The following is a 27,947-nucleotide window of genomic DNA, read 5'->3' on the forward strand; positions in this document are numbered from 1 at the left end:
AAAAAATAGACAAAAAATAGTTTTTAATATATATGAAAGAACACTAACAAGGCACAAAGAGATGCAGATTGAACAAAAAGCTCACAGAGGGAGATGAAAAGGGAGGGAGACAAGATGGAAGGTGGGCAGATAAGAGGCAGTTTCACTAACCAACACTAGAGGGAGCTCTAACAGCTCAAATACCCAGGTATATTTTGAACTCTATGTTTGTATACTGGATGTACTATAAAGCATTGAAATATAGGAGTATCTTTTAAAAACACTTCACTGCAGCAGAACAAAGGGAAACACCGCATGAGTGTGCTTGTATATATGTTAGTGTGTGTGTGTGTGTGTGTGTGTGTGTGTGTGTGTGTGTGTGTGTGTGTGTGTGTGTGTGTGTGTGTGTGTGTGTGTGTCATTTCCAAGCAAAACTCCATAGATGGAGCTAAACACCAACAAAGCAGAATACCAGAAAGACTACAACCAACGTAATGGGCATTTGAGTGTACGTGTGTGTGTGTGTGTGTGTGTGTGTGCGTGCGTGCGTGCGTGCGTTTGTGTGTGTGTGTGTGTGTGTGTGTGTGTGTGTGTGTGTGTGTGTGTGTGTGTGTGTGAGTGAGAGAGTGAGTGCGAGTGTCTCAAAATTCATGGACACACATCTATTATCGTCGTTCTGATGATTAGAATAACTACTGTACGATCGGGAGGACATCGACAAGAGCATCAGCAGGGACTACACACACACACAAACACACACACACACACACACACGCGCTCGTACAACAACAACAACATCAACAGTAACAACAACACCAACAACAACACCAACAGCAACATGAAGAGAGACAACACACAGATCAGGAAGTCCAGGCCAACCACAGTCCTTCACTCATACAGAGGCTACGATTCATTTGGAAAAACACATCCTTTTGAACATCGCAGGAGTGAGACAGACTCAGAAAACGGCCTGTCTGTCCGTGTGCTTTTAAAAATTCTCTCCGGCGTCTCATCTGTATGCATCTTGTCTATCCATCTATCTATCTATATATCTGCCTGTCTATCTGTCTGTCTGTCAGTCTGTCAGTTGATGTGCTTTTTTTTTTGCAAGCGATGTGCTTATTTGTCTGTCTCCCCGTCTGACTGAGTTAGAATCTCTAGTCCGCGTCAGAGTCCGAGGAGATAAAAAGGATGAGGAGAAAAACTATTTGTGCTTCTCAGTTCCACGCAGCCGTCAGAAGAGGCCTGGTGGCGGTGACTCGCCGGGCTGCAGAGGTCAGAGGTTGTGTGGGAGCGGCCTCCTCGCGACGGGAGGCGGACTACAGCGAAGAGGACTCCCTCCTCAGTATATACTGTACAAGGCTACATGAAGCGCAGCGGGACCACACGCGCAAATACACATGCGCACACACACACACACACACACACACTCATCGAGCCTTGGGAGAGTTTTTCTTGATACACTCTACACACAATGAAGGTGAGGGATAAGGGCTCGTTGGTAATGAAATGTGGGCCGGAGATCAGTCGAGCATTGCATCCAGTTGGTCCGCCAAGTCATCAAACATGTTGCCGATGTCATCCAAGATGGAGACTGTGGCCTGTTTGCCGGAAAGAGAGCTGGGAGTAGGAGAGCAGAGAAAAAGGAGGAAGAGTTTAGACACATCACAGTCAGAGTAGCAGCAGTTCAGAGATGTGGAGGGGAGGTGAAGTGGTTTTGGAAGTATTTTTACACATTGTTAATGAGCTCCTTTAATGATAAATCCAATGTTTCTAGACATATACACAAATAAATCTGCACAATACTTTAAACCTACAATAACCGTGAGGGAAATATGTGGCTCTTCAGTTGCCACAGGAAATGCAATGTATTTATTTTGTTGCGCTTTATATGAACAGATAAACCACCGACACATCTGAGGACGTGGCTGCTCAGAGCGTTTGGCGATGAGTTATAAATACTCCAAACCTGGTTTCCCATCTGCTTGTTTATGACGCCAGGCTCCTACATACTATAGCACAGATCAGCCCTAGCAACCGTTGCCAGGGTGAAGATGCCAGCCAGAGGCACAAATTAGAGCTGACGCGAATTTAGATCACAAGACACGGCACCACTGACCCAGACTTTAAAGTGAATGAAATTTCTTTAAAAGGCTTAATGTTTTTATCAGTTTTCTACAGAGTGAAAACTTTGGCTTCGGCTGGCTTTAACATTTTAAGTTTCTTGGCATTTTAAATGGATTACCCACCTTGAAGTAATTGTTCAACATTTGAGAAATTATGCAATTTTCTTTAGATAAGAATATTGCCAGAGCTGGTTAATGAGTGCAGGTTTTGGTCGAGGTATCTCCCCATGTTCACAGCTTTAACAGAGCGTTGTGACAGATGTGACTTTCCCAAAACTACAAATTCCTGTTTCATTTCTGCTTCAAAACGTTTACATATGCAAACAATATGTGTTGTGAAATGCAGCCTGGCACACAATATGCTAACAGACAGTGTTAAAATATAAGATTTAGACATGTATGTAAAAATGTAAAAGGTGCTAGTAATAGTAATAGTAATTGTAATCATAACAAGAATAATGTCAAAAACCTTATCTGTTTACTTTCTGCCACTTGCCTTTTAACTTTTTAGTTTCATCTTTTTAAATGCTTACATAGACTATTATAATATTTTGCATGTTTACCAATGCTTTTGTTATTTGCACTATCCTCTTTTGCTGCTGTAAACACTGACAATGTCCCCATTGTGCGGGATTTATAAATGATTATCTTATCTGAAACACTCACTCATTTTGTGCATCTTCGTCTTTGATTGTATGCTCTACGGCCTGCACCGCTGCAGCCAAGGAGGCACTGGTCTCCTCCAAACGATGCTGCACCTCTTCCTCCTTTTGCTCCACTTGACCCTCCACCTCTTTCCTCTCCTCCTCCTCCTCCTCCTTCTTCCTCTCCTCTTCCTCCTTTTCCTTGTGCCTCTTGTTCTCCCTCTCTTTCTCTCTCTCCCTCTCTCTCCTCCGCTCCTCTTCCTCCTCCGCTTCTCGTCCGCCCACCAGGTCTATGGACAGGCCGGCGATGGAGGAGCGCGGGGGTTTGACGGGGTGTGGCGAGGGGGTGGAGGGACTCTGGGCGGAAGAGGGGGAAGCCAGAGGGAGTCCCGGGGAGAGAGAGGGGGCAGAGGGAGTGTCGGGAGCAGGGAGCGGCAAGGCAGAGAGCGGGGTGGAGGGCTTGGGCTCCGTGGTGGGGCTGGCTGCAGCTGGACTGGTGGCTGCAGGACTGGGGCTCATGGTGGCCACTGTTGCTTTGCCCGGTTTAGGGGCCGTCGGAGGCCCACGAGGTTTCGGGGACACAGGAGGTGGCACACGCCTTGGCTCTGGGAAGAGGGAGTCAGAAAACAATGCTGTCAGTAGTAATCACAAACACCTGTATATGGGATACAAAGGCAGATATATATTTTTTCTTATTAAGAACATCTTTGGTCAAAGCGTCACCAGTAAATAAAACTAAAAAAGATTTGTAGATGACCAAAAACATGATGCAATTTTGGTTCTAAATGAAAATATTTATCTCCCTGTAATATATCAGTAAAGACATACATCTCTACTATTTCTATCAAATAAGGGCAAAAAAATAATAGTTACAATCAAAATAAAACTTAAATGCCATAAGTGGCTTTAAAGTGAAATGACTGCTCCATGACTAACTAAACATTAATATATTATAAACATTAACTTTGGAAACAGAGGCTATTCTCTAGAGCTGAAAACCAAATCCTCAGTTTTGTGTGTTCGTGTAGGCCTATATCTCACCTGGGCTCTGTGCTACAGTCTGAGCATTATCTGGCCCGGGTATGGGGACCCTTCTGGTCGGGGTTGGGGGGTCGGCTTGCGTCTTCTTTACGGTGACTGTGGATGGTTTGGGCGAGACCGGCGGCTTCAGAGACTTCCTTGCCTCCATCCACTCACAGCTCTCTCTGTTGTTCTCCGTCCTATCGGTGACGTCGGACACGGGCCTCCGCCTCAGGACCACGCCGCCGTTCTGCTGCGGCTCGCCTACAAGTTTACGGCTACTGTCAGTAGTCTGACCGCTGGGGGATTGTAATTGGTTGCTGCTCTTGGGGGCACTTTCTGTGTGCTGCTCGGACGGGCGCGTTCTCCTCCGTATGGTGTCAGAGGAGGTTGTGTAGGTGACCACAGTGGTAGGCACAGACGCAGGAGTCTGGTGGTCCGTGGCCGGAGCAGCTCGGGGCTTCTTGCGTAGCGTTGCGTTGCCGTCTGTGATCTCTGATGATAAAGAGATCACGCTGGAGCGGGGCCGCGGCTCGGGACGTTGCAGCGACGGTTGGCGTGGTAACAGCAGGTCAGACTGATCGTCATCGGGGAGGCCCTCGGGTCCCGCGATGGTCCTGCGCCGACTCAAGACATCCTCGTCCTCGGAGCCAAGACCGCCCGCGTGGCCCTGCCGCCGGAGTGTAGGCGGGCTCACCTGGAGGTCACATGATTGTTGAAGTTACACATGCATTTTGCTGATTTCTTTTTAGAATAATTCTCAAAAACAATAGAGACACAACAGAGACACAACTTTTTTGCAGTATGTTGAATTGCAAAATGACAAGTCCCTCATAAGGCAATATCCAAAGTAAATATTTGAAATGAAGATGCAAGAACTGTGTAGGAAAAACAAATATCCCCACTATCAAAAAACCCAATTGAATGAGTAAACAACAATGGCTGCTGAGCCCTGGATTAACCCGATCAGACTGTGGAAATTGTATTCGTACATGGATCGACAAAGTCAGTCCTATATCCGATAAGCAAATTACGGCTGTATCGACACACGATACTGATATTAGATCGGATTGGCCCCATCTCTAAAAGACTCACACACCCACCTGTAGGTAGCTGGTGCTGCCCCCCAGGGTCTTTGGCAGAGTTTTGGCTCCACTCACGATGGATGTTTCCAGGAAAGCGGCGAGGCTTCGGACACTCCCAGAAGCCCCCTCTGATCTCTCCAGGCCCGATGAGTCCTGAGATCTCAAAGACGATCCCAGGCTGCCGCAGTCGCTGGCTCGCCGCTCTCTAAAGGTTGTTGGCAGCCCTAGTAGCCCCTCCCCCTGCCCCTCTCCCTCCACCTCGTCGCCCCCGGTGATGGAAGAACAGGATCTCTTGGGCGGCGTTGGGGGTCGGCCTTTCCGACGGGGCCGCAGGGTGACGGACGATTGGCTGCGGTTGACGGTGACATCGTTAGCTACGCCGGGACTTGCAGAGCTGCTGCGGCACACGGTGGCGTATCTACTAGAGTCCGAATCTGAGCCAATCAGACTGTGAGTCCTCCGTCGCTCTTCCTCCTCATTGGGCAGGCGCAGCAGCGGGACTGACGCATCTCCTGCCGACAGCTGGGTGGAGGGACGTGGCCTAGCCCTGGGGGAGGCCTGCTGGGTGCGGGCGTGTGGGGGGGTTTGTGGAGGGGTGTTGGGAGGGTTCTGTGTGAGACCAGGGCGGGGTTTGGCCAGTGGGCTGGGGGCTCCGTCCCTCTGCTTCCTCATCTCCCTGCGGGGGTCCGAGGCTGTGCTGCCACCCGGGCTGGGTGGAGGTGTGGTGGGGCTCTGAGGAGGCTCAGAGCCACTCTCTCCTCTCTGGAGCTCAATCAGTCTCCTCACTCCCAACATCAGCTTCTTCTGATGGCCTGAGGGGAGGCAGGGTGTGGAGGGAAAGGATCGGAGGAACAATTGAAGCCGAACAGCTGAATCAATCCGTTACAAATACTCCAATAACAGAACATATATTTAATTATTTAATGCTAAAAGTTTCAGTAAGAAGTGGGGGAGCTAGCTATCATATAGCTAGTAAACCATCACACTCACACTCATCTATGTCAAATGAACATATCAAAGATTCTACTATGTCTCTACTTTTCTCCAGCTTAACAGAATAGCTGTGTCTTACCGAGTTTAGTAATGCCAATCTCTTGCAGATCCTCGAGGCTGATGTCAGAGATGAAGTCAATGTTTTCATACCCATTCATCACCAGCACCTGATAGTACTGACTAAGACCCAGGTGAGACAGCCAGTCTGCCAGATTGGCCTAAAACACAAACATGGGTACAACTGTCAAATGATACAGATAAGAAATCAACTGCATTTGATCAGGGCTGGGTATTGGCAAGGACTTCACAAACAATATGTATCATCATACATGGGTCCCGATATGATAGATACATTACTTATGATGCATAATGCGATATTCCATATAGGCCTACAGTAGTTCACTGAAAATGTAAAAACAGAGCTGAAATACAAGTAGCTGTGTACGATCTCAGTGGTCTTACTTCATATGCATCATTTTGATAATTCAGTGGACAAATTAAAGCAGCTCCGAGTAACATTTAAATATATTTTAAACAGCCTCATGTTTCCTCACATAATCATGAATTACCTTTAACAGCAAACGAGACCATCAGTGCAAAGAAAGACGTTTTTATATAGTTTTTATTACTGCATTTGGTCTGGTCGTACACCCAGTTTCGGTTCACGCGTGCATGCTCTATGGTCACATATCCGTATTGGTCGCAGATTTCAGTGTGGCGTAACAACGCGATTTGAGAAGCCTATCCCTCCAGGTGAGGGAAGGGGAGCGGGAGCCTTGTTTGAGACAGTTGTTTGTCGTCATAATGACTGATAACGGGGCTGAACCATCAAATAAAAAAAAGAAAATGCAATGAAGAAAAGCTAAAAGGGAGAGATAGGCGGGCGGGAGGGCGTTGCCAACGTATACACAATTTCACGGGAGCGAACTAGACTCCTAAATGAATGAGCGGTAGCCAACTAAAACAAAGTTTACTTTGCCTCACCAGCATCATCAGCTGATGACCATTAGTCATCTGAAATAGTCATTATTTACAACAACATAAACACATTACCTCATCGTGATCCATACTAACTGCCGTCTCGTTCATTCGCTTTCTGTGAGGGCACGTAATCTTTCAGCTCCGTGAGAGGTGACACTGCATCAACTCATTGCAATCAGGTGTGTGTAGCACTGACTGGCATTAGTTGATGCTGTGTCACTAACCACTCTCACGCAGCCGAAAAGAGTCCGGTGCCCTCACACTTTCAACACACGGACATGCACTATATTGCTTCCTGATCATTTGAACCAAAAATCTCCACATCTCCCCAAGTTAGCACACGTTAGAGGCTTACAGGCTTGTGGTCTGGCAGCCAGTCTGTGGAGGGGAGCTTGCTGATCTCTGATGTTAACTTCTTTCGATGTCCAGGCTTCATGACCCCGATTGCTGTCAGGTCCTTCAACGCAAAGCACACTTAGTCACATCAGGATTTCGACACAACAACTGTAGGTGTTTTTCTTCTTTTGAATGTAAGTTAAAAGTATGTAGGCTATGTGACCGTTTGACATTTGCTCATGAGCTGCGTGTGATATGCCTTCGGGAACACTTTGCTTTGGATAATCTCTGATGAGTGTCCCCTGCCCTTAGAGGGGTTTATGTCATGCTACTGTGTCCGCATCAATACACACAAACACACACACGGGCACTGGAAACACACTCAAGGACAAACAGGGAGTAGCGTTTTACAGCACAGACTGGAGCACACGGCCATGTGTGAACACAGGTATGTTAATGAAGCTGACGGAGCATGAGGAGTGACTGGTTGAGGCTCAGGACTCACACCGGGGGGGTCAGGTGACAGAGACAGGAGGGTCATGATGACATCATCCAGGTCAGAGGGGAGCTGTGCTGGGCGGAGCCTTGACAGACAGGGGGGCGGGGCGTGAGGGGGTCAGGGGTCATGACCTTACCTCAGGGGTCATGCGGCTAATGGTGTCTAGATCATATCCCGCGGTGAGGAAGTGGGTGGTGTAGAACTGCAGCTGAAACTCACCCAGCCACGCCACTACTGCCTGCTTCTAGAACACAGAACACAGAACACTACTGCCCGCTTCTAGAAGAGTCTGGAGGCTTCTTCTAGAGCACAGGAAAACACAGAGCTGTTCTAGTACACGGCGTAGCAGCCTGCTCTAGAACACAGGGGGAGAAGACTGTTCTAGAAAACAGCACCGCAACCTCCATTGTAAGCCCAACATTTGACACTCGCTCTACAATGATATCTAGAAAGTGTTTACCAGCAAGCAATGGGAACCTGTTCTGGAACACACAATAAATATCTCCAAGATGCACAACACCAGCACAAATTCACAATAGTAAGATTACTTCAGGGTTTTTAGGAATAACAATAAGGATGGATCTCTCAAGAAAAACACATTAATCCCAAACAATACTGCTTGTGATTAATAAGAGTTGAATAAACATCACAAATTAGGAACTAGGTGATTTTTTTGGTTTTTAAACCTAGCGGTCTTATTTGCTTAAGTTTATTTTGATCCGCTGAGACTTCTGCCACCATCCCGATACAATGGATGTTAATGAAATTCCATTCACAGCATTTACACAATTACATTTCAAAAACCTTAAGAGCAATGTGCTTTTGCAGGAAATGGCAACAGGAACATCAAATTACATTTATCTGGCTTACGCTTTTATCCAAAGTGACTTTGAATTTTACTCTGCACACATAAAGAGAATTTGATGGTGGACACATTAACATGCAGACAGAAGGAGAAAGGGATTTAATGGACCCTGCAGTCCAACCTGCACCTGATGAACTGCTGGTTATTCGGGCTATTTCACAGACCTTGCTGTTTTCTTAGAGAACGATTTTCTATTGAAGCTAAAAAATAGAGAAAATAGACTGAGGATATCAAGTCAAAATTAAGGTGTCTGTTTCTGGTTGCTTTTATTTAGTTTTACCACATCATATAAATTCCTGTTCAACTGTTTTTGTATGGCGGTAGGAGTGTCAGAGGTGGAGGTCACACAACTCCTGCAAATTAACCTGAAACTTTGTACTAAGAGTAAAAATAATGTTTTTGCAGGCCGACATCCATTCTATATTTTGTGAATGAAGCGTCAGAGAATGTTGGATGATCAACCAATGAGAACACACTAGGAACACTACTGCTTTTGCATCTATGATGGAACACTGTGCTGTTGCCTGGCAACAAGTATATTCTAGGATGCTTGCTTCTAACACACACACACACACACACACACACACACACACACACACACACACACACACACACACACACACACATACAGAATTTAACCCTGGGCATCACAGAACACACAGCACTGTTGGCAGGTTCTAAAGCAGAGCGGCGGCATCTTGTGGGTGCATAGTGCCTCAGTGGGGTGTGAGGGTGAGGGGGAGGGTGAGGGTGTAGGGACAGAAGGCAAGATGAGACAGACTCCTCGATGTGTCTGTCACTCGGCCTGTCTCCATGGTGACACACTCTCTCAATCCTCATGTCATCTGTTCAGGTGTAACTCAACCAATCTGCCATCCAAAAACTCACTTTCCCATCATCCTCCTCGGCCTTCCGCTCAAACGACCGCTGTTCATGAGCTATGCAACTGGAAGAGCCTTGTGGTGGAGGTGAGAAGACAAGACAAGCAAACAAATATTAGGTAGCCGTAATGGACTCATTTGTTTTTTCAATTTATTTCACTCACTTTTTTTTGTTAATAACAATTAATATAAATGTTTAACTTGTGATTACAAAGGAACATGGAATCTCAAAAAATGCAGCATAGAAAATAGAGGGTGTTTAGTGTTTCCATTCGAGATTAAAACATTTGCAGTTCTTTCTGGATAATTATCTAGGAAATGAACAGATTCTTAGGAACTCTCATTACTAAGCTGTGTTCTAGTCAATGATTAATAACTTGAGGAACTAGAAATTAAAAATGGTACCCTGGTCCTTAAACACTGCACAGCCAGAACATGGTGTTATCTAGTGATCAAGTGCAGTGCAGTGTTGAGGAGCAAAGAAGAAATGAAATCATGTAAGGTTCATGTTTAAGTCCTTCATAAAAATGTTGGTAAGACCTGTGATGCTTGGCTGGCTTTGAGGTGCTGTTTTAGCACTACACTTCCCACAAACGACTTGAAACCGGTGGAATGACAGCAGACTCAATTATGCAAATATATGCGCTTCCTTCAACGTGACATGAATAAATCAACTGCAAGCAATGTCCCCAGATCAAAGTGTGATAACTGAGATACCATATAAATGTTTATACAGGACACTCTATGGGTGTATGAATGTGTGTTTTATAGACACATTGTAAATGGACTACTATCCATAGCCTCACGCAAATACACCAATAACAACAGCTGCTTAAAGTAATATAAACTTGTACATGCCCTGTCAGGAATTGAGTTTACAAAGTTTAAAAGTGATCCACGATCCAATATAATTATTAAAAAGTTTTATTAAGTTTAACATGAATTGGAGATCGTCATCTGTTGATTTATGAGAGTTTTATCCTTTCTAAGGCTGATAATATACTGCACTTACTTCTTTTTATCTTTGGATGTCTATAGCTAAGCGTATAAAGCATTCAAATTCCTGAGGGCCAAAACATAATCATCCCAAGAAAGAGCGACCTGTCCCTGGCTGTGAAGAACAGCACTTTCGAGCAGCTTTTGTAAATAAAGCATAGCTTAAATGACTAGTTTACAAGGACAAGGACAGGGAATGCTGCTTGGGCCTGATACGAGCAGACAGGTAGCCTATAGAGGGCCGTGGTGACTAGAAGTGAAATATGTATGAAATTATTCATAAAAGCAACAAGCCCTGAGGCATTTAATGTAACACTGAACATCGCCTTGATCTTTTTAAAGTGTTATCACTTTACTACAGACAAAATACCCTTTTAGAATTACAGCCTCACTGGGAAATGTTTTAAATTAGCAAGTCAAGAGAAACTGTTGTACTATCGGTTGAAATCACTGCTGTCTTTGATCACCCAGCAGACAGCAGCAACAAAACTGATTTTTAACCTGAAACGAAATGTTATCACTTCAAGTGAAGCGGAAGATATTGCTTTTATGTCGTGTTTGGGTAAGTGTGTGTGGTTGCGTGTGTGTGCTTACTCGCTGACTGCTCAACAGAATGCGACTGTTCCAAGAGATGCTCCTTGGCTTTTACTGACTGGGACAGCACGGTGGCCAGAAGCTAAAACACAAAAAAATTAAATATATATGCTCAGACACACACACACACACACACACACACACACACACACACACACACACACACTCAGGAAACAAAACATTTACTCAAGCATAATCATTCAAATCCCAGAGGTGCCTTGTGGACTGAGTGCAAATGCAACAGAGGCTGGTTTCCTCCTGCATTTCCTGCAGTTAACCACTGCATTAAAACGCAGCAGAAAATCTGGAATAGATGAAGTCCCTCCACCATTATGTGGGAAAACCCTCCAATTTAGCTGAATGCTATTTCAATATCAAACACACGCAAGCTTCCTTCAAAGTATGACTTAATGTTGGTGCACTTAAAAGGGGATGAATTCATATCAGACTCAAATCACTGAACACAAAAATATAGGCTAATGTTAAAAAAATTACAGCTACATTCAGCATAGCTGATGCCATTACATTTGAGTTTGTCGTTTAGGCCAACAAATTTTTCTACCAAGATATACTGTTCATACACCTGTATTGAAATTGGCAAAATTCATTTTTCAGAGCTGTTTACACAATCTAACATGACTAATATAACATAAATGAAAGAAAGTGAGGTGCATAAACGATATTCAGGGATGGATACAGTTACAGTTTGTCAAAGGCTGATACAGGCTTCATTTTACTGTGTGGTTGATAGAGGACTAACCACAAGGCCACCTATTGCACCTGGTTTTATGTTGAGTAAAAGTGATACCAATCTCTCCAACTAAAAAAACAAACAGAAACAGGAAACTGAATTGTGGTTAACTTGCTAACTAGACCTGTGGCTGTTTCCTGGAAATGTTCTGCTGTTTCCCAGCAACAACATGCTTGTTGCTCTGTAAAGACCCAGCAGTAACATAATGATGTTAACATGTGCAAACCCAAGCGCGCAAAATGAATGCTAGGCAGTCTCTTACCTTGACCCCTTCGGACTGTGCATGGAGGCCTGGGGCGTTCAGGCCGTGTGTGTTGACCCCTGGTGTGCTGGCCGGGTGTGGACTGGGTGCAGGGGTGGTCAGAACATGTGTGTTTCCAGAGCTCTGCAAGCTGCTAGTTGACCGGACACTGCCCAGGCTACCCACACTGCCACTGCGCTCGCCACCTTCACACACAATAGTACAATTATAGAGAGAACATTCTTCAAACACAAACTTTCACTTTGTAAAATACATTAAAATACACTTGTGAGTTTACCTGACAGAGGTTTGCGAAGCACCCAAATATCCTCATTGGTGCTGCTTTGATGTCCCAGAGTCGGGGAGCCTTGAGGACTCAGATCTGCAGTCCGCGAACCTGTCACACACACACACACACACGCGCGCACGCAGACACACACACACACACATACACGCACACACACACATACACGCACACACACAAACGCACACAAAGACACAAACACGCACACACCACGCACACACACACACACACACGCACACACACACACACACATACACACACACACACACACACACACACACACACACACACACACACACACACACACACACACACACACATTTGTAACTGGCACTGTTTGAAAGAAAGTTCTCCTAACTTAAAATGCAATTAATCGACAGCTACACAGACCAATGAAATTCATATGTCTCTGTGTAGCTGACTAATATTAATTGTACCGTTTATGATAGTATATGTATAAAATATACTCCAGTATGTATAGTATACAATATATTATACACAGTATATAAACGTGTACCTTTAAATGACACTCTTAAGTAAACACAAAGACACACTCACTCTCCAACACATTCATGAACAGAAGTACTCAAAGTGGTTGTACCACAGTGCTAATAATTATGAAGCTTTTAAAACCCCAAGGTCTTATCGGCAGGTTCATTACTGTGTGCTTGGCTGCATAGTATTAAACAAATGTTGTGCAGACAATCACTGTTCAAAGTACAATGACTTTACTTTAATTAAAAATGTCAATGATTCAAACTAAATGATAAGAAAATTTATATAAAACAGGGACTAATGCCTCTGAAATTCTCTGGAATATGTCCATTGTGTGACATCATACTAATGTTGCCTTCAAGTGACATGATTCAGTTAAAGGGTCAGTTCACTCAAACTACAAGTAGAAGCAGTACAAATGTGGAATGTGGAAAATTTTGAATTAAAAGCTTTTTTTTTAAGAAAAAAAATATTGTCTCTGAATGGTTTCAACAATTTTTTCTATGGCAGAACATGGATTCTGATGAAATAAAACATCAGCAGACACCACTAGAATTAAGAAGTGGGTAAATATATTGTGTGAACTGATCCTTTAATATACTTAATTTACACACACACACACACACACACACACACACACACACACACACACACACACACACACACACACACACACACACACACACACACACATACACACGTATAATTTATATACACATACACATATATATATGTAGCTGCATTAGTGAAGTGCTGGGACAAGATAGATAAATAATACTCTATGAGGTCTTGTCAAACAGCGCGGAAAGGATACTTAATCTGTGATTGAAAGTGATACTACTACAGTATGTACCTGTCTGACTCTGCTGCTCCTGAGAAGTGGAGAGAGCAGGCGGAGGAGGAGGGAGAGGGGGAGGAGGAGGAGGAGTGGATAGCAGAGGAGTGGACAGAGACGGAGGAGAGATGGGGAGAGGAACATACCCGAAGGAGGAGAACCGATGGAGGGACTGTGTGTCGGGGTTAGGGGATGGTGGGGGAGGCAGATGCAAGGGGAGGACTTTGGAGGGAGGGTATGAGTGTCCGTTGAGCGAGGAGGCAATGGGACAGGGGTTGGGACGGCGGAGCAGGAGGGTGTGGCACTGCTGGGATGGAGAGTGACCTGGACACGAGCCAGGAGGAAGGGAGGTGCAAAACAACAACAACAACAACAACAACACAACAATAACACAACAATAACAACTGATCAGTCAACTGGAAAACAAAACAAATCTAATCAAATCTGAAAATGTATAACTTACAACCTAACAAAATCAAATTATGAGAACGTAATACATCCATATATCCACAGAGGGAATATATCTCTATAAATCAAAATAGAATAATAGTACTATGGCAGTAAAGCAAACAAACAATATGAACAAAAGCATCACAATCTGTTGCAAGGGGTTGTTGTTGATTAGGGAGGGTGACAGCAGGAGTAGAAATATATAGGAAGGGAGGAGGGAGGAGGGTTGACAGACAACCACGGGACAGAATTTGATCAATGGAAATGATTGACAGGTCTGGAAACGTGGATGGGCTGCCTTTAGAGGTCGATGATGCTGCAGCTAGCTACAACTAATGGTAGTTCAAGCACACACATCCTCCCACCCCTACATAAAAACACGCACACACGCACACAGGCACGCACACACACACACACACACACACACACACACACACACACACACACACACACACACACACACACACACACACACACACACACAAACATACAGCTGTGATGTTGGTGGTCACCTGCCCTCTTGATGACTTCCACCATGTTGGAGGGGAAGTACCCCACACGGTCATTTCCTGTGCGGTTGTCATGAATACAGCCTTTCCATCGGCCGTCAGAATGCTGCTCCAACACCTGTCAACACACACACACACACACACACACACACACACACACACACACACACACACACACACACACACACACACACACACACACACACACACACACACACACACACACACACAGATTAAAAAGATCAAATCATGAACTTTTCTGCATTGATTGATTATATACTGTTGTATTTTAAATCCATGTACCGTGATAATGTCTCCAGCTTTGATGTTCAGGCTGGTAAGGTCATAGTTGTTGCAGTAATCCTTCAGTGCACGCACCTGCATCGCAGCCGAAGCATCTTTAAGACACGAGAATATATATGAGTGAGAAGAAACTTAAGGGTTTGAAGTAGTGGATGAGAAAAAGAAGACATGTTTTGTTATATGCCAAAACGTGTATTTTCACATTCATGTCATTTTAAATATGACAAGGTTAAACAAACTGTTTGGTAGTAATGGAAATACAGAAATTAGAAGTAGTTTATTGAAGATTTAAGCAGGACACTTACATCATAGCAAATTATCTGCTTTTAATAGGCCTATTAATAAGTATATGAATTAGGTGGTGTGTGTGTTTGCACTCATGCACTCACCTCTCAGGAGTTGTTTGATCTCTCGGCTGGCCTGTGTGGTGGTGAATTGGTTCACAATGTCCAGGGCGGTTTGACTCAGAGTGTTTCTCACTCCAGCACTGATGCCACTCTGGATGGGAGTAGAGAGGAAAATAATGATTGTAGCTGCTTCAAGGGAACTTGTGTCTCATTGAGATCATATCAGGGATACACTGTGTATTCAGTCTCAGTGTCAGTGTCTGTGTGTGTACACGCCGCGGATACCATTTGGTATGTGTGATGCACAACAGTGGGGAAAGTATTCTGATCAACTACGATTTAGTAAAAGCATATATGCCACGCTGAAAATACACCACATCAAGTAAAGGTCCTTCACTTAAATCCTCACTTCAAGTTAAAGTGTGTTATCAGCAAAAGTAAAATTTTATGTAACAGGCTAAAACGTCCCACAGGCTTCATTACACAGCTCGGTGGGATGAATGCCAAGAGCTAAGGCGGAATCTCTCTCAATGGAGGAGAGGGAGAAGCTTTAACAACAGGCGCTTTGGTAAACACATTAAAAAGAAAGACTTACATCAAGCAGCAGGCGTACTACCTCTGTCTTCCCACAGAGAGCTGCCTGATGCAGCGCTGTGCCAGACTCAGACTGTCTGTTGATGTCAATGCCAGCCTGAATCAGCAACCTGCAGCACAAAATAAAAATTCATATTAAGTTATTTGTAAAGCATTTTGTATAGAATAGTACAAATGAAAAAGAGAAGTCAAATGAAAACTAAAACTACACAATAAAAAACACTGTAGACTTGAAAACCATCTTCATAAATGCAAGTCAGTAAAAGTATGTCTAGAAGCATTTTAAAAGACTCAACTAGATGAAAATCTATGCGATAATAACATGTTTTTGGTCATAATCATAAACCTGGATTTCAGGTCAGATTGTGTGAGTAAGTCAGGTAGACAGATACAGTAGGTAGTATAAAGACCTGAAGCAGACTGAAAGGAAAAGTTTAATCAGACCGTATGACGTCGATGTGTCCGTTCTTGGCAGCCAGATGCAGAGGTGACACTCCGTTGGGGTCGGAGGGCTTCGGCTCCAGCATGGCTGCACACATGTTACTGCTGAGCAGGAGCTGGACCACCTGAAAGACAGACAGAAGGACAGACACGCAGCATTACTTATACATTCAGTAGTAATATACAGCTATTTCTACTAACAACAATTCTGCAGTGACTTAATACGTGGACACAGTTGTTTGTATGCTGCTCGCACTGTGTGGAACCATCTTAAATTGCTTATTTGTTCTCTCAGTGAATCCAAATCATCAAACTATCGTCTGGCTGCCGATGTTTTGGAATGCCTTAGGGTCTGCATGTGTTAGCCTCACTAAGTTATTGTTGGAATGTGATACAAACATTCGTGCTCCCGTTTGGATGAATTGTAATAACTGGATAAAGCCAAACTTTTTCTGAATCATCAGGCAAAAGTTCAGGGTGTCTGATACTTTGGTTTACAACGGAATACGTGAATATTTCCAGAGTCCTAATTAGCAATATAGGACATGGTAACACGCTACACTAAGATGGTGGTGAACATGGTAAACATTACACCTGCCAAACATATGCATGTTGGTGTTGTCATTGTGAGCATTTTAGCTAGGTGAGTTAGCATTAAAACAAGTATATTCTCACAGAGAGGGTAGTGTGTTTCCTTGGTTTTTAGCCAAATATACTTACTGTGACACGGCCAAATTCACAGGCGAGGTCCAATGGTGTCTTCCCAGCCGAGTCTGAGATACACGGGTTGGACTGGTGTTGTAGAAGCATCTCCGACTGTATCACATGCAAACACATACACACACATGAACACGCACACACACACACACACACACACACACACACACACACACGCACACACACACACACACACAGACACACACACACACACACACAGGCACACACACACACACACACACACACACACACACACACACACACACACACACACACACGCACACGCACAAATCTTATTGGCACTTCTGAATTTGATAGCTTGTAACATCCATAAATCATGCATGCATGAACAGACACACATAACAGATAAAAACACCTAACAAAAGACACACACAGAGACACACAAAAGGCCACAATACACACACCAACACCCACATACAGTAACTACAAACACACACACACACACACACACACACACACACACACACACACACACATACACACACAGTTACCCCGTCGTAGTGTCCATGCTGAGATGACAGGTGGAGGGGGATCTGTCCTTCATCTGACTGTCCGTTGAGTGACGAGCCTGCCTTCAGCAGCATTTTCATTGGTTCCGTCTTCCCCTGCCATGCAGCGTAATGCAGAGGACGCATCCCTACACAAAACCAACACACACACACACACACACACACACACACACACACACACACACACACACACACACACACACACACACACACACACACACACACACACACACACACACACACACAGCACAATAAAACACAGACATACAAGCACATGCACACAGACACATACAAACATTTTAATATAAAGACACATGAATGCATGCAACGACACACACCCTTATTTCTAGCGGCGGACCAGTTTGTCAGTAGTCAGCCCATCCTGGCCAAAAAACATTTAGTAGGAAAATCAATTAAATCAATGATTAAACTCATTAATTAACTCCATTGTGCTTATCACGCTATAAGAACATATTAAAGCCTAATAGTTGCTACTGAAACTGAAGATTTGTGCGTTAGAGCTGAAACAATGAGTCGATTGATAGAACATTAGTAAGCAACCACTGAATACTGATAATCAAGAACACAATCAGTGGATTCATTGATAATGACAACAATCTTTAAGTGCAGCTCTAATGTGTGACTGCAAACATCTCTGTATTATTTATTTCACTGTGGCACCAGATTTAGAGCCCAGACTCTCAGTATCCCTCCTGGCAATTCAAAGCTATTGTGGTTGACGTGCTGGTGACCCTTTGTGACCGAGGAAGTATTTGTATTGTGGGAGTGTCGCACCCATGGGACGTTAGTGACAAACTGCTTTGAGAAACATAGAAACCCCATGTAAGTGTCTGAACAAGACCTTTGAGATATTAACAGGAAACTGGACATTGCAGCTCACTCCTGGAGCCATGAATGGAATCCAAAGAGATGCAGCCGACTTCAGCAAACACATCCACCATTGAGTCACTATCAGTGCCTCTAACCAGAAGACATTACACATCACTACGTAGCAGAGGAGCAGTCAGCATGTTTGTCATGGTAAACCCAGGACCCCCAGTCTTGATACCAGCGATGAGCCACATCATCAAGCTGAATAAAGATGCCCAACAAGTCTGGCATGAGGGAGTCCTGACTCAGAGCAGAGGTTCTTTTAAATATTAACAGTATGTTCTTGGAAACATGACGTCACTACTGTTTCTAAGTTGCCTAAAACAATAAAAAGTTTATTGAAAAGGAGCTAAAAAGGAGTTAGAGAAGCTAAAGCCTGAGTATGTGAAGAGGTCTCTTCCACAATCATAACCATAACAGGTTATCTGATCTGGAAAATACCCTCAGCGGTGTTGCCACAAAAATGATGTCAGAGTTATTGAAAACAAAGCTGTTTGCCTCCTTTACTTTACTGTTTACTATACAGCATGTGAAGTCCAGAGGGTTAGACCTGCAGGATTTCCAGGTCAATGACCTAAAGTTGGCATCTTGCACAAATATGTTTTGTAATGTTTATGACAGTCTGTATGAGAACCAGAACTCCCAAGGCAGAAAGAGAAAGAAAAAGCTTTGTGTTGACCTATCCGGATGAAGAGAAATCCCACAATAACAGAATTCTTGCCCACTTGTGTGCAGCAGAAACGATCACAACAATACATATTTAAAGTGACTATGAGGAACTTTCAGTTTTTCTTGATTCTAGCAGCCCCTTTGGACAAAAGCAGTAGTGTTTTGACAACACCAGCACCTGCTGTCCTAAAGATATTATAAGTGCATGCTGGCCTCCTTTGGAAGCAAGTGAAAGAGAGACCGCAGGATGCATCCTGATGAGGTAATGTATTAATTTGTCACTATGTTAGACCCGAGCAAAAGCATTAAAGCGGCTACGAGTAACATTTAAATATCTTTTAAACAGCCTCATGTTTCCTCTGATAGTCATAAATTACCTTTAACAGCAAACGAGACCATCAGTGCAAAGAAAGACGTTTTTATATAGTTTTTATTACTGCTTCTGTTCTGGTCGCACACCCAGTCCGATTTTCGGTTCGCTCGTGCAGGCTCTATGGTCACATATCCTTATTGGTCGCAGATTTCAGTGTGGAGCAGCAATGCGATTTGAGAAGCCTATCACTCCAGGTGAGGGAAGGGGAGCGGGAGCCTTGTTTGAGACAGTTATTTGTCGTCATAATGACTGATAACGGGGCTGAACCATCAAAGAAAAAAAAGAGAATGCAATGAAGAAAAGCTAAAAGGGAGAGTGATATAGGCTACGGGCGGGACGAGGGCGTTGCCAAGCAACGTGTATACAATTTCATGAGAGCGAAACTAGACTGCAGTGTTTACTCCTAAATGAATGAGCGGTTGGTACTAACACAAAGTTTGCTTTGCTTCACCATCATCAGATAACCATTATCTGAAATAGTCATTATTTACATCAACAACACAAACACATTACCTCATCGTGATCCACTAACTGCCGTCTCTTGTTCATTCGCTTTCTGTGAGGACACGTAATCTTTCAGCTGAGAGAGAGTAGTTAGGTGACGCTGCTGCATCAACTCATAGCAATCAGGTGTGTGTAGCACTGACTGGCATTAGTTGATGCAGTGTCAAAACCACTCTCACGGAGCCGAAAAGAGTCCTCACACTTTCAACACACGGACATGCACTATATTGCGCCCTTCTCAGTTCACACTCGCACACCTGGCACGAGCTAGAAAACAGCTTTGCGATAGCAGGCGTCGTAAAAATACTACCGCTTTTGTCCAAAGGGGACGCCAACGTGCCATGTTACTCGTAGTGGCTTTAATAATAGCTAAAAATAGCTTTGCTTTTGTTGTTCATCAAAGGTCAAATTAGACCGTTTCATAAACATTGAACAGTTCCTTGTAGTCACTTTAGGTTGATATGGCTCACTTGTTAGCAAACAGTTGCCTATTCACACATTCCGCAAACACTGAATTTAAGTCCAATCTCCTTCATGAGCTAAACTGTATGTTTTGGTCTCAACCAACTCCTGAAGGAATTATCTGTTCCTTTAGCTGCTAAATGCTCCACCAGACGGTGCCTAAATATGAGAAGGGGTATACACACTGCTCAGAGCTGCGAGTGAATCAGCAACAGCAACAGAGAATCTGTTGAGGGGAACTCCACCTTTGACCGTTAGGATGGGGCATTGTGAGCATTGTACTGAACCGCAGTGACGCTGAGACACAAGTGAAGCTTTCTAGACCATCAGTTTGGTAGGAGGAACCTCTTGAGCAGATGGGGGCCATCCAGTGGGGAGAAGCCTGCCAGTTGTGAACCTTCTAGATAGAGACACACTGGGCAAGACTGAGCCAGTAGTCCTGCATCCTGGTGGGATTAAATCTCCATCTCCATCTGCTCTTTTCATCTCCCTCCTCTGTAGACCTGCCAGTAAGGTTGCTGCTTTGCTTCCTTTTTGTCCTGCAGCCATGATTCACTCCTCTGTTATTGTGTATTGTTTGCTGTGCACACACATCTGTCAGAAACTCTGTTTACTACACTATTTTACAACAAGCTCACCTTTTATTACATGCGATGGTATTATTGGTCACGCAGGGAAAGACACAAATATGTATTTGTTTGTGTGTATTTTGCTATGTCTTCTGGCCAGGCTTGTGTGTTCTGTGCCTGTTTTAATGACACTTGTATTCTGTAAAAGCTGTGTGTATCTTTACCTTTATTGTCTTTAATATCCACTGCTGCCTGGGCCTCCAACAGCAGAGAGATCAGGTCCTTGTTACCACCCAGAGCAGCATGGTGCAGAGGCGCCAACCTTCACACAGACACAGATTATGTATAAAAATACACATATTCATAGATGTAGTGAGAAAAACCAGAGCACAACTTTGCTGGAATAATCTTCGGTGTGGAGCAGCTCCACCCCTTAGCTCTGTGTGAGCGACGGGAGGGGCAAATGACCTACTTCCATTAATAAGCAATCTCTCTACCCTGAAGCTGAGCGTACACACAGCGAGCCTCTGTGTGTGGTGTGTGTGTGTGTGTGTGTGTGTGTGTGTGTGTGTGTGTGTGTGTGTGTGTGTCTGTGGGTGTTTCTAATGGATCCCTGGTGAATATAAGGGCCGGGCCCTGGAGTCAGATCCACGATTCATCAGTCATTACACATGGAGCTGAGTCCAATTATCTGATTCCAATATACATAATAAAAAGATCTTTGTTATTTGATGGAGCCGAATGGAACCCAATCACAAACCAAGCATGTGCACACATCAAAAGCTTCACCAATCATGAGTCTTAATGTAGCCAATATCCATAGTTTTTACTTTCACAGTTGATAAGGGCACATTTTTTTGCACAAAGTACAGGCTGGGAAATTTCCTTTGAGATAATTGCAGCCTTCAAATGAGTTCCTCAGCTGGCTACATGCTTCGAAGATAGAATTAAACCAACAGTAACGTGTGAAATGATATGGCTAAAATTATATTGATAGTTACATTCTTTATGTTGATACGGCCAACTTGTTTGCACTTGTTGCTTATTTCCACATCCAGCAGCAACATGATTTATTGTATTGCATGATGTATTTACAGTCGTCTTTGTGTCAATCTGGTGATTGTTTTTGGTCTCCAACTCCTGAGTGAAATATCCAGCTCTATCGCTGCTAAATGCTCCACTTTGTTCACCAGCTGATCTCTATCTGTGTCTGTCTGCTGTTTGGTGCTGAGCACATAGTGTACAGTGAGTGTTCAGACCTAATTCTCAGAAAATGACACTATGAGAGCTTTGAGAGTGAAACGACAATGACTTGACAAAATATTGAATACAGTCGACATAGAGAACAAAAATAATGAAAGAAACAATGGTGGCAGAGAAACAGAAGTTAATGGGAACTATAAAAAAATTAACCTTTTTAAAAAGGAAGATGGAAAAGTGGAACAATGGCATGGAGAACGTAAGTTAGAAGAGTCTCTCACCCATCTGCATCCTGGATGTTGACGTTTACCCGCTTTGCTGCTCCAAGGAGCTCTGAAAATCAAAAAACAGCCCAAATTCAAATCTATTCAGAATACAAGTTATTCTCTCTTTCTACATGTTCAAAGATTTTAGTCCGCACATTTTGCAACATTTTTAGACCCGTGGGCACTCAAAAACAACAACAACAACAACACAAAAAGTGATATTGAAGAGAACTCATAGAAGTAAATCATATTGATAAAAAATCCATTGTAGTAATATTTTACTCCAGTGCTTGCCCCCATAACTAATGTAAGCAAATGTATTTCACAATAATAAAAAATCATACAATTGATTAACTTTACAGTGTCAATCAATAAAAGACATACTTATTTAAGAGAGGTAGAAGGTTCCGAATCATTTGTTTTGATGGATCAATAAGACTATTATTGTGCATCAGACACATCTCTCTTTGTTTATTGAGGCATTTCAGAAGGTACAACAAGGTTCATTTTGCCCTCCGGCTGTTAAAATAAATCAACTTAAAAAACAACGCTTGAGGGAAAAGTGATTCATTGCTTTCTTTCCAAGACCTAGATAAAAGATGGATACCACTCTCTTGTGATAATGCGAGCATGCGCATGTTTGTGATAACCTTGATCTCAGACAGGAGCTTCCGAAAGATGTGGACACCCGACAGCAGGAAGGAGCACACAGGCGAAAAACAGGACGCACAAAAAAACAACACACACTGGCATGTTTGTGCCTCTGCCTTCACTATTTTTTTATTTATTTTTTGGTCAAACCCCCTCTAATCCACAGGCCATAATCTGCAGCTGTAATCTGGGGAAAAGCTTCTCCCTCTCTCTGCGGCTCTATCTGCACTTCATCCCTTCATCCCGCTCTCACACTCTAATTTCCCCTGTAATTTGCTAAAGAGCGCGTGCTGATTGGTAGTTCTGCTGTTTACACTCGCACAGATGACATCATTCTGCTGAGTGTATGTGTGTGTTTCTGTGTGTGTGTGTGTGTGTGTGTGTGTGTGTGTGTGTGTGTGTGTGTGTGTGTGTGTGTGTGTGTGTGTGTGTCATAGTGCACATGTAGGTTTCCTCCGCTCTATCTTGGATTAAAAATAAGAACCACCCCCGTCACACAGCAGATCAATCAATGAGAGCAGATATCTGTGTCATCATCTAGCAGCTACATGAACCCCGATCACAAACTTCTGAGAGGTTTACAACATTATTCCACTATCCTTTCCTCTATAGATTATCCTTCTTTTCCTGCACAGAGTCTGGATCATTGAATTATTTAATAACGCTCCCGTCTGCCACAAAATCATGATCAAATATTGGGTATCTCTCAGTCCCCAAACAATTCTTCCTTTCTCTTGTTTCCACAGTGATCGCTTTCAAAAACGGTCCTTCATCTTGAAACTTGCACTTATTTCATTCATAACCTTCTTCTTCAATGTGCCAGATACTTGAATCTAGTAGCCTTGATTTCAGATTGATGTATGTGTCCTTGTCTGACGTGAACTGTTTGTTTTAGAGCATTGCAACACTGTTTTACTGATGGTGTCCTTGGATCAGGTTCATATTTTTTTTAATGGTAATTTTTTGGCAGTTTTTGCAACCTGGCGTGGCTATGGTAACCCATCCAATGCGTCATTGTCACAGACTGTCAATCACTTGGCAAGCGATTACCATGATGTTGTTTTGAAACATCTCCCTCAAATTGTGGCTATTTTGGAATTTATTATTATACATGAAATCCTGTCATTCAGGATTCATTTTGAAATCCTTTCAACCTCGGTAGCGAATGGAGAGAGACCCAACAAGCTTGTAGCTACTGCGGTATGAAGTAGATTTACTAAAAATATCCTTTCGCATCTAATATGACTGATTTAGGCATTAAGATATGATTTATGATATTAGAGGGAATTAACAATTTTACGACATTGTTTTAATTTTCATTGAGAAACATATTTAAGTGATGTGTGAACAAAACAAATATGTTTTTTTAAGTATGTAGAATATGATGTGAAGGCAGGACATCTATGCAGAATGCCAATTTTTCTCATTTTAACGAATATTGCACCTTCTTGTGATTTGAAAATTGCAGTAGGTCATTCACTGTTACCAGGCTGATTCCCAAACCTCAGATGAGGGAAAATTGAGTGTTTCTCAAGGGTTCTCATCACCAGAAATGTTCTGAAGTCCAGTTTCCATTGCCTCTGGCTTCACCGGTCACCATGCATTTAGAGCTTCAGTCTAACATATAGCCTAAAACAAATGACATCGCTGACACTTTCTGTTCTCATGCGATTACACTCATATGTTACAGTGACTGGCCTCAGGGTCAAAATGTGTCCAGGAACTATTTCAGATTTTTCTCAAAAGTAAAAAACAATGTGCTGGGATGGTATCAGAAAAGCATTATGCAGATACATGTATATCTTATTATATAATACTGCATAGTATTATAAAAAATTTAATTCTGTGCTGTGTGTTCTGGATAATTCTGTATTTAATAATTCCATTTGCAGTAGTAGTAATCCAAACGCCACAGCCAATAGCCCTCTGGTAATTAGTCAGTAGTGCAAGAAGCTTTCTGAGCAAGTCCAAAAAAGAAATAAAAAAGAAAAGAAAATGCTTATTCATTATTTTGCATTTTTGCATTTGAATATATTTTGTAAATAATAAATATTTTGTATATTTTTTACATCTTGGGAAATATTATGGTTGTTAGAGCTCAGTGCTAACGAGAAAATGGTAACTTCACTTAGATTTCCAGCTGTATCTTTATTTCTGACCTCCCCTCAGAGTATATTCTAGGTTTAACGTTTGAGGACAGGGATTTGTGGAGGTGATCAACATTTCATGTGCAGCACCTGTTTTCACACAGCTGTGCTGCAGCAGCATGTTCCTCTTCATATAACTGCCTGTTAATGCTAGTCTGACTGAGCCAAAAAACATCAATGGTGCTGCACTTCATTGATCGGTGATAAGAGTCGGTACATAGTATAAATCACTTAGTGCCCACTTCAGTTACTCGATACCACATGAAAGAGATACAATTATGATAAGGATGTTTTCATATCTCTAGATTAAGAGCCAAAAGATAAGGAAAACATTAACAAACGGTTTGGAACTGAGCCTCAATGTTAGTAAGGCATGTGCAGCAGGTGAATACATATTGAGAATAAGTGTTGTGACCCAATCATTTTCTTTTTGGCAACAAGACAGAATAAAGACAAAAAGACCAAAGGAAACAATAAATGCATCTCATTCTTCATACAAGTATTGCCTACTATGTTGCTAAAGCCTCATATACTGTAGCTTATTGCTCGGGCTCCGTTTTCCACTCACAACTTCCTGATGCTAAAAAATAATCACGAGAGAAACAAAATGTGTATGAATCCCTCAATAAAAATAGTCCCAAACAGATGCACTATTTCCTCTCATTTGACGTACGTTTGCTGAAAGCTACTGTGCCCAGCTGTTTTAGGACATTACTGAGGCTTTTAAAACAATGTAACTATGACATTTATGTATTTGTACGACGAAATCGGATTGGATCTGAGTGACACAGACGGGAAAGTATGGACAGATGGACGACCACATTGTTGCATTTAGTCTTTTCATTAGTTGTGTTGACTAAAGGAAAGATAAACGCCAAAAGCTATTATACAGAGTTGTTTTTATTTATTTTAAAGAAAAAGATAATTATAAATCATGTGTCATATATCATCAATTATGTGCCCCTTCAAAAGAGGAACATCGACTGTTTTTACATTTTGCCTTTGGGAGTTACACAAGTGAGATATAATGTGTTAATTGGTGGGCTTTAGAGGTGTTGCTATGTAGACTTTAACTGTTGTTTCCCCCGATTCTTTATGCTATGAGCAAATCGACTTTGCGCTTGAGCTACAAATATCAATCTTCTTATCTAATTATCAGCAAGAAAGCAAAAAAAATGACAGTTTAACTACAGCCACTGAAGCAGGTCCCTCTATCCCACATCATTAGCATGCTGTTAATAATACAAACGCAGTCGGCCACATGACTAACACCTGATGTGTCTCTCTGCAGGCTTCCCTGTAACTGTGTGTGTTGAAAAGGTGTCTCTGTGTGTGTGTGAAGGCAGTGATTCTCCAACAGAGAAATTTGGCTTCCTTTTCAATTATTCAAACATAAACCTGGATTCCACACACACACACACACACACACACACACACACACACACACACACACAAACACACACACACACACACACACACACAGACACACGTACGCACACGCACGCACACGCACACACACACACACACACACACACACACACACACACACACACACACACACACACACACACACACACACACACACACTCATTCGTATGCCTCTCTTCATGACTTCCTGTCTCTTAACCTCCCTGCATTCAAATCTGGATGTGTCCCTCCTTCTGTCCTGCACTCTGGCACGTTTTAATCCCTCTCCTCACCCTCCTCCTCGACCTCCCCCTCTTTCTCTTTGTCAGTGTGCACTGGACTGGGCACTCAGAGCTGATCTGTTCTGGCATTTGAGGAGAAGCATTTTTCTTTTTCATGGCACTGCTGGAATGTTCAGAGACGGACACACACACAAGAGAGGAGAGGAGAGGAGAGGAGAGGAGAGGAGAGGAGAGGAGAGGAGAGAAATGGAGTGGGGAACATGTGTTGAACTGGAAGAGGAGGAGAACAGATTCAAGGCTGTAATTGAAATCTAATTATCACCTCAAGTCCCAGCTGACGCCACGTCGAGCACACATGCACATATGTGTGTGCATGCACATGTCTGCATGTGTGCACTTACGATCACCACATTTATTACCACCACCAACATCTGGCGTCTTCACACACCAATAATCCCCCCTGTCCCGAGAGCAGTGTAGGACCTTTATGTACACCTCCCGGCACACACACACACACACACACACACACACACACACACACACACACACACACACACACACACACACACACACACACACACACACACGTTTTCCTCTGGAGACTGGGTTGAATAATCAGTGGTAAAATGGGTGACAAGCATTTCTAATTTCTAATTACATTCTGGTGACTGCTCTCACACATGTGCAACGTCATCACTATCACACACCCAACGTCATAGCCCAATCACGCACACACACACACACACACACACACACACACACACACACACACACACACACACACAGACCGTGCACCAATTAAAATTGCATCACCTTAGATTTGGCCTGCAATGTCCTGACCTGGTAATGACAGGTTGGTTGGGTGTGTGTGTGTGTGTGTGTGTGTGTGTGGGTGTGTTTGTGTGTGTGTGTGAGACACAGGAGGATGGAGGGATACTGACTGGCTTTCCCTGGCCGAGGTCTCTGTAGAAGCCGCTGAGCTGTCAGCAGGTCCTCGGTCTTCACGGCCTGGAGAAGCTCCTGGTCCTTCCCCATGTCCCCTCTGTCCCA

At 43.2% G+C, this 27,947-nt stretch overlaps 1 protein-coding gene across 1 annotated transcript; it reads right to left on the reverse strand.

The window, feature by feature from the left end:
* Positions 1–1,502: 1,502 nt before the first annotated feature.
* Positions 1,503–27,932, reverse strand: LOC307251558 (uncharacterized protein; the record flags this gene model as incomplete). Its single annotated transcript, XM_080028926.1, has 22 exons — positions 1,503–1,599; positions 2,772–3,354; positions 3,791–4,466; positions 4,873–5,666; positions 5,927–6,065; positions 7,184–7,285; positions 7,800–7,907; positions 9,417–9,484; positions 11,000–11,081; positions 12,013–12,197; positions 12,290–12,388; positions 13,644–13,949; positions 14,588–14,702; positions 14,888–14,982; positions 15,277–15,385; positions 15,830–15,938; positions 16,273–16,394; positions 16,990–17,085; positions 17,499–17,644; positions 21,209–21,306; positions 22,466–22,517; positions 27,839–27,932. The coding sequence occupies 22 exons, from the start codon at positions 27,930–27,932 to the stop codon at positions 1,503–1,505; spliced, it is 4,275 nt and encodes a 1,424-aa protein (XP_079885052.1).
* Positions 27,933–27,947: the final 15 nt, after the last annotated feature.

The sequence above is a fragment of the Ammodytes marinus genome, assembly GCF_949987685.1.
Source record: "Ammodytes marinus genome assembly, chromosome: 6".
NCBI classification, from domain to species: Eukaryota; Metazoa; Chordata; class Actinopteri; order Uranoscopiformes; family Ammodytidae; genus Ammodytes; species Ammodytes marinus.